Consider the following 13,811-nt stretch of genomic DNA (forward strand, 5'->3'; position numbering starts at 1 on the left):
GAGCCTTTCTCCAGATTGCTGAACCCTTCTTAATACTGGGACAAGAACCCCGACAGCTTCCCTTGACTAGAATGTTTCCACATGGCCCAGCTCCAACACACATCCCTACTCCTGCTCCCAGTTAACTTTCTGTTCATCTTACTATGTCAGTTCAAGCACCACTGTCACAGGGGAGACTTGCCCTGGAAGAGCTCATACTTCCCGGTTGCCCATTGTAGCAGTTACTTCACTTTGATGATCTGATTAATCACTATCTCTTACTATTGAGACCACAGAATACATAATGGCAAATATCATGTATGTTTTGCATGCTATTGTTGCTACAGGGCAACAAATGAATAGGGGTAATGCTGAAATATTTGTAACATATCAAATGAATGAAGAATCGGATGCAAAAGACATACATATAGGGGTAGATTTACAATAGATATCCGATGGCATGTCCAATTCCAATCTTACAATCGAGTTGGGATTTTCATTTGGCATTATACATAGTAATATTCATTCTCATTTATGCAATCTAAAAAGCCCAGTGAAGAAGCTAAGCATAATTCAATGCAAGCCACATTGCCAGCTGCCCCATTTCCCAGGGACATCCTTTTTTTCAGTGTGAGGAGTATGAATTGTATTCAATATGGTCACAACCAAGAACCCATCTCCAGACAGCGTATTTGTTAACTCTAAGATGAGTAATTTCGCCTGGTCCCTTAGGAAGAGAAACCTAAGGAATTATTATCTAGTTCTTCCTAAAGGATTTCCCCTTAGGAAAGAAGAGATAAAAACCAGCAAGTCATCATGAACCCATACTTCTCAGTATTCCAGGGATAGAGTCTGCACTTTGGAGCCAGGGCCAGGGTCATCAGCTACATCAACTACACAGTGATGCTATGTGCCAGTATCCTTCTGCCAGGAGAGCTTGCTCTGCCCTCCCCCTACTCACACAAAAGAACTTCAGCCTCCCAAGGAAGAGATTCTCAAGAATTTATGACTCAATCAACTCACCCAAAAGGAGCATAAATGGGATTAGTTTTAATATTGTTAAGTTGCAAAAATACAGGCATATGTGCATGCCAAAGCGAAAATGCACGCAAGCAAAGGGGGAAACATATGGACACCCATATGGTGGAAAGCTCATTGCTAGACCTTCATACACTTCTCGTTCACAACAAGAACCAGAGCTAGTGAACATAAATTTGCTTTGCAGAAATGTGAGAGAAACAGCTTGTTTGCCCATAACCGTTCTACTGAGCAAGATGTGTATAACCTTGATTTCTCATCTCAGACACCCCTTTCTCACACTCTGGGGATTAATTAGACTCTGAACACAACTTCTGATTAGAAATAAGGATCTTCGCTGCCTTGGAGAGAGACAAAGAAATAGTAGCAGGACTGGATGACGCAGCAGGTCAACTAATGGGCAATTCCTATTAGTGGAGGGGAACTTGTACCTGGGATGGCTTAGAAAAGAAATGAGGGTGGCAGGTCTCAGCGGGTTTATTTTAATTGAAGAAGAGAAACAACGGGAACTTAGAGCAGACAATGGCAAGAATGTGGTTTTCATTTGGAGGCTATGCTTTTCTTCGAAAAATTCTGGGTGGTAGCTAGAAAAACCCCTGGTTATGGGAAGGTAGGTGCGGAGTTAGGGAGAATAACATAAGAGCAGGGGTGATGCTCAAAGCTAGTAAGCACCCTTGGGTGCCCCAGATAACAAGCAGAATTTGATAAAATGTATCATTTTAGACTGAACCTGTTCAGCTTCAAGCCATGGGAGCCATCTCTGTAAGGTATAAAGGGCCTCAGATTTGGAACACAGGAAGCCGGTTCCTTCCATGGACCCACTTCAGTTAGCTGCAAGTCATTCATCATTAGTTAACTTTCCCAAGGTTATCTCCTTACATCTGAATCAGGCAGGCCATGCCTTCTCTGACCTAGTTTAGAGAGCAGCTATAAACTCACTTGCAATGATGCATGCGAAAATATGTCATAGACAATACTTTCCTACTCAAGCATATTATGAGTGGAAAACTAAGATTGATTTAACTTATTCCTATTTGTTAATGTTTTGTTCATATATATATATATATATATATATATATATATATATGAACAATATATATATATATATATATATATATATATATATATATATATATGCAGTTTACTGATTTTTAGAGAGAAGAATGGAGAGGGGGAGAGAAAGAGAAACATTGATTGGCCATCTCCTACACACCCCCACCCAGGATCAAAACCCGCAACCTGGACATGTGCCCTGACTGAGAATTGAACCACCAATATTTTGGTGCATGGGACAATGCCCAACAACTGATCCACACCATCCAAGGCTTAACTCTTTATTTTGAAACAATTACTGGTTCATAAGAAGTTGCAAAAATAGCAGAGAGAGGTCTCATGGACTCATCACCAGCTCCCCAATGGTGGCATGTTATAGAACTAAACTACATGATCAACTGACAAGAGCACAATGCAATTAGTTGCATTTCAGAGCTTACTTGACTGTAGCAGTTTTTGCATCTACCCAGCTTTCTTTTTGTATAATTTCATACTTCATTTCACATACAGATTCATGTAACTATTGAAACAACCAATATATGGAATTATTCCATTACTATAAGGCAACTCCCTCAAGCTGCCCTTTTCCCTCCTTTGCCCCACCCTGTGGCAACCACTGCACTGTTGTGCATCTTTATAATTTGCCATTTTTAGAATATTATAAAAGTGGAACCATATGGTATACAACTTTTTGAGACTGACTCTTTTCATGAAGTACAATGCCCTAGAATCCATCTAAGTTTGAAGGTATTTATAGTTCATTCCTTTCTTTTTTTAAAAAAAATATATATATATTATTGATTTTTTACAGAAAGGAAGGGAGAGGGACAGAGAGTTAGAAATATCCATCAGCTGCCTCCTGCACACCCCCCACTGGGGATGTGCCTACAACCAAGGCACATGCCCTTGACTGGACTCGAACCTGGGACCCCTCAGTGTGCAGACCAATGCTCTATCAACTGAGCCAAACGGACCTGGGCAATAGTTCATTCATTTCTATTGCTAAATGACACTTTAGGGTATGGATGTACCAGTTTGTTTAACCATTCCCCCAATGAAGGACAGCTGGACTGTTTTCCAAAGATAGCAAATACAAATAAAACTATTATGTCATTCCAAAATTATAGGTGGGCCAGAGAAACACTAAATCACTAATGAATAACTCAAGACTGTCAAGAAATAAAAATCAAAGACAGAAGTAGGAATGGGTAGAACAACAGGCATAATAAATTTAAAAGTATAATAATAATCCTTAGCACCTTTCTCTTGGGGCTGCTGGGGCATTTAATGAGTTAAAACATGTGGAATTTACAATACTAGTATAATAAGGCTTGACCCACAGCTAACTGTCACAATACAGTCACAATCCATTTCCAGGCTCCTTGTAAGTACAAGGGTTCTGGGAAGAAATTTAAAAACATGGCACAACAGCAATGTAGAAAGGTCTGCTGGGCATGTCACATGTGTTCAACACTATTACATCCCTTCCATTCATTTTCCCTTTTCATCCTTGAAATAACCTGATGAAATGGATAAAAGTGCCCCTATTTTGCCATCTAAGAGGTTGAGAATCAAGGAGACAAGTTGATTTTTCTAAAGCTACTTGGATTGCTAGCTGCTAGGATCAGGTTTTGGTCTCAGCTCTATAAGAAACTGAAGTCCATGGTCTCTCCATGAGATTACACTACCAGCCACAGGAAACTGACACCCAGGCCTGCGTGAGGGGCAGTGCCCCCTTTCACTGGAAATGCTAAGGACGTGGCAATTTATTTTAAGATTTTCTTCTCAGCCATGTCTTGCATGAAAAGTAAAGGTTACAGTAGAGACAGTCTTGGACCTGTACATTTTGCAACCTGAACTTCTAGCACAGTGACTGGGAGACAGAAAGGCCTGCTCAATCTGGTCACAATCACGGATAATGACTTGGCTGGTATTTGCTCTCTCGGTTCACACTGCGTTCATTCAGCTAGTAACTACATATATCTAGAAGAAACCAAACACCATTTCCCCCAAAACAGCTGTCATCGGTGCCATTTATCACGTTCAGAAAACCGCGTGCCCTTTCTCACAGAAAGTTCTCTCCTACCACTTAGGTTCTTATTCAGGATTAAGCAAGCTGGGTTTATAAATTCTTATTCCTAACAAATTAGAAGTAAAGCATCAGAAGAAATGTGGCTGCTAAAAGGCAAGTACAATGACTTTAGGAAAAACTGTCAATTAATAGTCTGAACAGAGAGAAAAAAGGAAGAGAGGAACTGTAAAACACACACACAAGAATTTAAATAGTAGTGTAGGGCCATATTCCTGGTTATCCCAGTTTCCAAATGCTGAGATTCAAACAAATAATATGTCTGATGTTTGTATTGCATTATAAGGATGAGGCTAAATGGCATTCACCATACACAAGGAGAAGAGAGGAGAAGAAGGTAGTATATTTTTAAATACATCCATTATAAATGACTCAAGTCAATGAGTTAAGGAGTCAGCTTCAGTTACTTGGAAAATTCACTCCCGTGAAATAACTCATCCACTTTCTCCCTCAGGTATTACTATATGCGAGTAGATTGTAAGAGTGACAAACTCATAGGAGAGTAGCTGTCATCTTAATATCTCCATGGAGAGGAGCCAGAAAAGAATAATTTCTTATTTTTCCCCCAACATCTGGCCTTCCCAAATATGTCACTGGAAAGGGAGCCAGATGTGTAGGCATTCGAGTGGATTAGTATGGCATCCTGAGGGAGAGAGACAACCCTCCTTGGAACACAACAGCCCCTACTGTCTCCTCTGCCACCCCCGTCTTTGCAACTCTCACATTATCTTGGTTTTATATTCATGAGTCTCCCACCCAATGCTGGTCCAGTGCCCCTTCTTCTGTCCCTCAGCAAGGGAAACACATATACTTGCAACACCCGTTTCACAATTGTATTCCATACACACTGGCCACTCGCCAGTCCATTTTGCCTGCCTGTGTTGGGTCCTGCCCACTCTTTTCATCGGCACATTGTGGTGGTCTGTGGTGCCATCATTATCCTACTTCCTAAACTGTAGACCATTCTGTGCACATTTCCATGTGTGAAGGCTGACAAAAAGTGCCATGTTTTCTCGCAAATCCATATAAATGAATGAGTTTTCTTTTTAAAACAACAACAACAACACATTATCTGCTTAATGTCAGAGTAATCCATTTTTTCCAGACACCACAGGGCACAATCTCCACTAGAACACCAAGACCAGCGAACCCCTCATCTTGTTCCTCTAGACCAGTGGTCAGCAAACTCATTAGTCAACAGAGCCAAATATCAATAGTACAATAATTGAAATTTCTTTTGAGAGCCATTTTTTTTTACACTTAAACTTCTTCTAACACCACTTCTTCAAAATAGACTCACCCAGGCCATGGTATTTTGTGGAAAAGCCACACTCAAGGGGCCAAAGAGCTGCATGTGGCTTGTGAGCTGCAGTTTGCTGACCATGGACCTAGACCATTCCTATGTTCTGTTAGTGTTAATTGTTAACTATCCTGTTAACCAATGCAAAAGAAATATGTGTCTCTCCATTTTACTTTTATTCTGATCCCAGAGATTTTCCCACTTTGCTTTTCCCCACATACCTATTCTACCACCAGCAGATTTTATGTAACCACCTTATGTCTTCCCCTGTGATTTTGATGTATAAAATAAGCTGTAAAAGTTTCATTTTCCAGAGATTTTTCTCAATCCATTGAGATTTTTTCTTCCCCGAAACTGTCCTCAGCATGGCTCAACTAAACTCATAAATAAAAATTCTCTACAGGTTTGGATGATTCTTATGCCAACAGTCATTAGTCTACATCTCTTTTCTATAATTTCTAGGGATTGGGGGCATGTTCTTGAACTGTCTTTTTAAACCATAGTGTTACAGTTATTTTCCATATTTAATAATCTGCTCATTAAAATATTCTTTTTCTAAATAAAAGTTTGTTTATCCATTTGTTATATAGATCCCCAAATTTCAAAGAGCAGATTTAATATATTTCATTAACATTCGGGGAACCCAGATGTCCAGTGTGCTCAATTATCCAAAGTAATCCCACTGGAATGCCAAAGGAAATGTCATTGCGGCTTTTCTTACTCTTGCATGCTGAACTAACTGGTAAATGGTTCTAAAAATGCTGTTTGATGTTCAAGTTTTATTGGCTGCTCTTCCGAAAGTTTAAAACCACTTTCCAAAGCCTGCTCAACTCTAGGTGAGAAGGAGTCGCTGCCTAAATTAAATATTGGTGGTCACAGAAGATGCAGCTTTTACACTCACAAACCCTCCAGGGGAAGATAAGTGGGGGAGATGGGGGAGTGGGGGTGGGGACAGGGAGAGACAATAGGGGAAATACAAGGTGAAGGCCAAGGCTCCAGAAAAACAAAAGGCAATTTGAAAGTAGAGCATCCCTGGGAGATTTAAAGAGGCAGGATCATTTAACTTTAGGATTTTCTGATTTTTTTTTTTTTAAGGCTGCATTGCAACTATTACATTGTAGAAAAGGTTGGAAATGTGGATCAATCTCCCTATTTTAAGAGGAAATCTTACCGATGACCACTATAAACATTGTTAAAAACACACAATGTCAAAGACCTTTTCCAGAGATTTGTAGGCTTAGAAAACTGTGTATTTAGGATCAAATAAATGCATCCTGGGGTTTTTAGCATTTCTAAGAACATTGGACTTCACCAACTATGTATAGATTGGTCTGAAGGTTGGACACAGTTTGGATATAATGTAAATCCAAAATTCTCCCTGACTTTGAGCAATTTTCCCATGAGCCTTTTGTCTTTAGGAACACTCACTAGTGCTGTGGTTCTGCTCAAGCAGAGCTTGGGGAGGCCTCTTATGTACACTTTTAATATTCATGTTAATTCGACTTTATAACATTGGCATTTGGGGTCAGTAGCTGAGGCCTTTATATAAATATGATTCGTGGCTTCATTAGCATGTCTTCCCATGAACAAGACAGGGCTGAAAGCTCTATTCTCCAGATGCATGGACAGAGTTCAATAGTGGAAGCTTACACGGCGCTCCTAGTACCCAACCCAGCCTCTCACTTGTAAGTGCTGCTCACGTGATTTTTGTTTCAGACTAGGAGGGGGACATTTCAGGTTCTCATTTGTAACATCTCTATGTTTTTAGACTTTATTGAGACTTGATTAACATATAATAAAGTGCACCTATTTTTATTAAAGTTTGATTAGTTTTGACTAACTTAAACAATGCCACTATCTCCCTACTTAAGATATAAAATATTTTCATCAACCCCCACAATTCCATTGTGCCCCTTGCAGTCACTTTTTCAAACATTCCTACCCTGGTAAGCACTGGCTTGATGGCAGACATTATTGATTACTTTTGTCTGTTCTACGATTTCAGATAAACGAAATCATATAGCATGCATTTGTTGTATCTCACTTCTTTTGCTCCATAGTGTTACTGAGATTTATCCATTGTGCTATGTGTACCAATGGTTGGTTTCTTTTAATCGCTCAGAAGTCATCTGTAAGAATATATCTAAATGTATTTACCTGTTGATAGTTATTTGGGTTATTTCTAGTTAGAGGCTGATATAAATGAAGCCCCTATAAACATTTGTGTACCATGCATGTTTGTTGACATTCTTGTTTTCATTTATTTTTGCTAAATACCTAAAAGTGACTTGCTGGGTCACATGCTAAGTGTGTTTTTAACTTCATCATAAAGTGCCAAGCTTTTTTCCCCATAGGGCTTATGCCATTTCACATCTTAGAGTTAATGTATGAGTTTCAGTCACTCCACATCCTCACTAACACTTGGCATTGTCAGTCTTTTCCATGTTTGTCATTCTAGTAGTTGTATAGAGGTATCTCAGTACTGTTTGATTTTCATTTCTATGATAAAGATGTCGAACATATTTTCAGGTGCTTATTTTTCATTCACATATCTCCTTTTGTGAACTGTCTGTTCAAATAGTTTGTTCATTTCAAGGTGGGTTGTTACAATTGTGCTGTAAGAATTCTTCACAGAGCCCAGATGTAAATTCTTTTTGTCAGGTCTAAATACAGCAAATGTTTTCTCTCAGTCTGTGGCTTGCCTCTTCATTTATTCTTTTTTACAATGTATCTTTATTGCTGAAAATATTACAGATGTCCCCCCACCCCCATTGACCCTTGCCACTCTGCCTCCACCCCCTCCCCAGGCCTTCACTGAACTACTTTCTGTGTTCTTGGATTATGCATATCTTAATGGTGTTTTTAATTTTGATTCAGCCTGTTATGGGTTGAATTGCATCCCCCTCAAAAGCTACCTTAAAGTCCTAATTCCTTGTGTCTCAGAATGTGACATTAATTGGAAACTAGAGGTCCCGTGCATGAACTTTGTGCATGAGTAGGGTTCCTAGGCCTGGCCAGTGATCAGGGCCAATCAGGTTCCCCACCTTCAGCCTCCCTGTCTTCTCTTTCCCTTGTTCCATCAGCACCCACCTCCACCACTGCTGGTCACCCACCATGTTCTGTGACACCCCTGGTAGTCAACAACCATCACAGTGAGCGATCCAACACCCAAGGGGAAAATTTGCATATCAGCCTTTAATTATATAGGATAGGATCTATACAGAGGTAATCAACTGAAGATGAGGCCATTAGTCGGGGCATTAATCCATCATGTTTGGTTTCATTATAAAAAGAAAGAAATTGGCTGAGAGATGCGTTCAGGGGTGGGGTGGGGGTGAGGGAGTCATGTTAAGATGAGACCAAGATCAGATGATGCACCTTCACGTCTAGAAACACCAAAGATGTCCAGCCAACCACCAGAAGCCCAGGAGAGGCATGGAACAGACACCTCATGGCTCTCAGAAGGAAACAACCTGACTGCACCTTCCTTATGGCCTTCTGGCCTCCAGAGCTATGAGAAAATGCATTTCTATTGTTTAAGTCATCCAGTTTGTGGTATTTTGTTTCAACAGCTGATTACAAATAATACAAAGCCAAATTTATCAAGTTTTTAGTGCAAGGTTACTAAGATTTATTTCTATGTTTCCTCTAGATCTCTATTCTTTTTATATCACACACACACACACACACACACACACACACACACACACACAGGCATACTCCACATTTCCCTCTTCCCTGGGTTGCATGTTTAGTTTTTCTGTTGCCTGAGGGAGCCATTTCTCTCTTGTCTAATTTCTGGAATTAATCATTGTTTCTATTAACAGTCTAAATATATCAAGTGATTCTGTGTTCATCTCTTATAGTTCAACTTGGAGTAAGTTTTAGTTCCAAAGGCATGAGGCCCCTTGTCTCTTTGGTTCCCTTCCTAGTAAGTTGAAGATGCTCATAACCAATATTTCAATACCAATCATGGCATGACCCCTCCCCGTCTCACCATTTCTTTCATCCTTCCTCTACTTGAGAGAGCTATTTATTAACAGGTCAAACATATGTGGCACTAGGTTGATGTCCAGAAAGTCCTGAGCAGGGAGGCCCTTTTTCTCCTCAATGCACAAGGGCATCAGTGGTCCCAGTGGACACTGCCATGTTCTCCACTCTACATCAAGAAGAACAACCCACCAACTAACCCACACAATCTTGACCTTGAGAAATGAGTGTCTTTGTTGGAAGTTATGCTTACAGCACCTCTCTTCTTCACAGTTGGAAGACACAAAAAATCAGCTAAAGTCATAAAAAAGACTGAAATAACAATTCAGTAAAGATTATCTGTAAATATAAATATTATCTAAAATATTCTTTAGGAATGGAATACTCAGTGACTGATGGGTGTGGTCTTTGCTCTGACATTACTCTGGTGTCAGACAGCATTGTTTTCTGATTCCAGATGTTCTGATGTAGAACAGAATAAAGCCTTCAAAATACTGACTCTAAGAAGGTCTCTCTAGGTACATGCCTTACCCTTGACAGACAGGTGTCTCCACGTCACAGTTGGCTCTGGTCTGCCAATAGCAAGACACAGCAGGGTCACGCTGCTTCCCTCGTTCACAGTGATATCTGAGGAGATGTTCATGATTTGTGGAGGGACTGCGAAGAGACAGAGAAGAGAATAAATACATGAGAATTAGTCTTTACACTCAAAAGAAGGTGCTAGCCTATACATATTCATTTAGCATGCAGTATAATGAGTAACATCTCAGTAATAATATTCTGATTTCTTGATTGACCAAGGATGTGGCCACCAACACAACATGTACAGTGCACTTATGTTTTGCAGCAGAAGGCAGGTGTGTGGGTGGGGAAGAAGCACAGGAACTGAAGACAAGGACATTAATGCTTGTTGATTGAAAGGTCAAACCAAAAGGAAACTACTTAACAACATTTTCTGAGTTCCTGTCTGTCCACATGCTCATTTATTTTAGGGGAATTGCTGACTTAAGCAAATAGGCATGAGTTGTACCCACTTAAGCCATTTTTATTTTTCAATGAAGCCAACCACAGTGAGTTAGTTATCCTCCCTAGAGCATTCCCGACATCTCCATATTCTTTGGTCTTGCACAAATTATTGCATCCTGCAATTCTTTTCTTTCACATTTCTTTACCTGAAAATTCCTTTTCATTCCTCACACATATCTTTTAAAACACAGAAAAACTGCCTCTGACTTGCCCAACCAGAGTTAGCAATACACTGCACCTGCTATTATGACCACTATAATAACCTATATAATCCTATATAATAAAAGGCTAATATGAAAATTGGCTGAAAGGCAGAATGACCAGTCCTCAATACAGGAGTTGCTTCCTGGCAGTCAGTGCACTCTCCCAAAGGAAGCGGGCCTAAGCCATCAGTCCAAGGACTCCCAGGCTGTGAGAGAGCGCAGGCCAGGCTGAGGGACCCCCTCCTCCCCAGTGCATGAATTTCATGAATCATGTCTCTAGTTGTACTATAAAACATAGGCATAATGACATCATACCCCAGTGGTTAGGGCAGGGCTCCAGATCTCAGCTCCTCAGCTGTTGAATAATCTTGGGCAAGGTAGACTACCTTCCCCTCTTGGTTTCCTCAGCTGCGAAATACAGATGATAGTAGTAGCTAACCTAAATGTGTTGTGAGGTTTAGACAAAACAAGGGCTTCATAGAGTGCATGATAGGAAAGAAACACTCAATAAATGTTAACTACCACACGACAAGGAAGACGAAGATGAAGACAACAATAATTACATCTTTCTCAATAAACTCCTACAGGCTGGGTCCATGTCCCTTTACCTAGTGAGGGAGGTGCTTGAGGATGAGGAAGGGATTTCACCCTTGTTTCCTCAGACTCTGGCATAAGGCTGACAAGGTACATGCTTGATTCTTCTTTGAAAGAAAAATCTAAAGAACACATTGGGGAAAAAAATAATGGGATAAGGGGTAGGGATGGAGGGGCCGCAAAGCTTATAACATTTCTTCTCAATTCTCTTTCAGATTCTGAAAATAAAAGGGAAGATAACAGAGAGAGGAGACACTATGCTTACGGTTATGCTGATTTACTCAAATTGCCAGTTTAATTATAAATTATTAATTACCATATAGGTCGAGTTCTAGTTAATTCCAAACCACCCCGAGTCAGCGGCGAAGGAGAATTACGGCCCATGCTCGATTCTGAGGACTGTGCAGCTCAAGTTTTATGTTGCCCAGACCTTAGAGGTAAGTCTTTTCAAGGAGAAGCCGTAAGTAACATGTAGAACATTTGAGCTCTTCAGGGAATCCACATTTGAAAATAAATAAAAACCACCCCCGGTATAAATCTGCCATGTTGTAGATGATTCCGGCATCAGATTTTGCCCTGAAATTTCATTGCACATATTTTATCCAGATCCACACTGTAGTGGGGGCGGGAGTACCTTCTAACGGCACTGCATCCTCTGGAGAAAACTGTACTAGCGATTTCCCAGTATTTGCAGGCTTGTTAAAAACATAGTTCTGAGCTTCGAAATGTCAATACTGCTTCTCGCTTTTATACAGCAGCAGCTTCAGTGCTGCTTCCTCAGGAGGCTGAGGCTGGGTGTGCCAGGCCACCTGACATCCCCTCTCTCTAGAACCAGGAGTCTCCCTCCGCAGGAAGACACAGCGGTATGGGGGCCAGCACTGACCCCCCATGTTCTACATGTTACTTACGGCCCCAGTCCATGGGGCTCATCTAGTAAATTTCAGATCCCTGCACCCTGTCCCCGGTTCAGGGCCCTCAGTCCCATACAGTCCATTTCAACTCATAGTATGAGGGGTCCTAGATTATAAGGTATCTGTAAAATGATCAGTAAGTATATCAGTGGACTTGTAACTACTTCTTGTCACCAGATTTCTTTCGTGCAACTCAATATTTTTCTCCATTTCCCTAAAACATATGTATTGAAGTTTAATTTGTGTATGGGCTGTTTTCTTTATTTTTTTTTTCTGGATAAAATATGGGCTCTTACACTGTTTTAAGGCAGAAATTTATATTGCTTTTCACACTATTTATCTAGGGAATATCATTTTAAAAATCACACTTCGATCATCCTATTAGCTATTCATTGGACATGAAAATATCGAGTTAAGTGAAAACATAACACATGTAAATAAAGTTAAATGCATATTCTGAAATTTAACTTTGAAATTTTATCTTAAAAAAAAACTATTTGCAAAAGTCCATGGATATTGAGCACCATCTCCACATTCCCCTTCTCATTCTAAGGTCATCTGGGAGAAGGGGGTTTCCTGGGATGAAATGGCAAGGTTACTTCTGCATCTCCACCAAGGACCATTGCTTCGGTCACCCTCTGCAAGTCAGAGAAGGAAAAACAAAGGGTGTAGATAGCTAGGAAAAAAAAGGGGGAAAAAAGCACAAAAAGTGAACTGAGAGAAAGGGAAGTTCTCTCTGTTCCCAATTATAAGGTCACTGTTATTAAAATGTAATGCACAATGATATGTATTATTTATTAATACGCAACTCGATGGTTCTCAAATTGCTTGCACAAGCATTACCTCGTGGGTTTCTTATGAACTAGGAGATAAATAGAACAAATAGTCTCACTATTAAGTACACCATGGTCTAACAGCTTTGCTGTGCATCAAAAATGAATACAGAATAAAATTGGATGTAAACTGTGATGGGAAAGTAAGTTGTTTTAATGATGTAGAAATAGAAGCATGAGAAACGTTAAGTAAATTGCCCCAAATCGGCTATATTTATCCTTGCATTCCTATCATAGAACCCAAAGCCTGACATGATTAAATCATTTCCCCTCTAAAAGGAGTATGTGTGCGTGTGCATAGGTTTAAAAATTGGGGACCTTATAATTTGCCAACTGCTTTACATCCTAGAAATTTGACATTTGACCTCTCTTTTCTCCAAAATACCCTCCATCCAATTCCTTACTTAGATTTTTTTTTTTAAATTCTGGGTTTTGTCTTTTATATTTATTCATATGGTTGTTTAAGGACTCTCTGTTTCTAAACTATATTCTTTATAAATCACAATATTCTCAGTACTTAGAAATAGGTTTGGTGCATAACAGGTGCTTAATAAAAATGTACAAAATGAATACATGCCCACTATATACACTGTGGTAAACATGTTATCATATACTTGTGAGAGAACAAACCTGAGTTAGAAAGGTTTTCCTAAAGGTGAAATATATTTCTATGTGCAAAGGTAATTGGGGAGCAAAATGTACTATTCTTGACATATCAGTGCCACCTACATAAAGGTGACATGATACAACTGAAAAACAGTGTGAGAGACCATGTACCACAACTTAGGTTCCTTA

General features: G+C 39.9%; 1 protein-coding gene across 5 annotated transcripts in view; it reads right to left on the bottom strand.

The window, feature by feature from the left end:
• The window catches only part of OPCML (opioid binding protein/cell adhesion molecule like), a 445,601-nt gene that overhangs the window by 143,383 nt on the left and 288,407 nt on the right, over positions 1 to 13,811 (bottom strand). For all 5 annotated transcript variants that reach the window (XM_084868336.1, XM_084868335.1, XM_084868338.1 and 2 more), the window contains exon 3: positions 9,981 to 10,106. In XM_084868336.1, the coding sequence (XP_084724462.1) occupies positions 9,981 to 10,106 (126 nt within the window). The remainder of the gene's footprint in view (positions 1 to 9,980; positions 10,107 to 13,811) is intronic.

The sequence above is a fragment of the Pipistrellus hanaki genome (genome assembly GCF_964339955.1).
Source record: "Pipistrellus hanaki genome assembly, chromosome: 19".
In the NCBI taxonomy this organism is placed as follows: domain Eukaryota; kingdom Metazoa; phylum Chordata; class Mammalia; order Chiroptera; family Vespertilionidae; genus Pipistrellus; species Pipistrellus hanaki.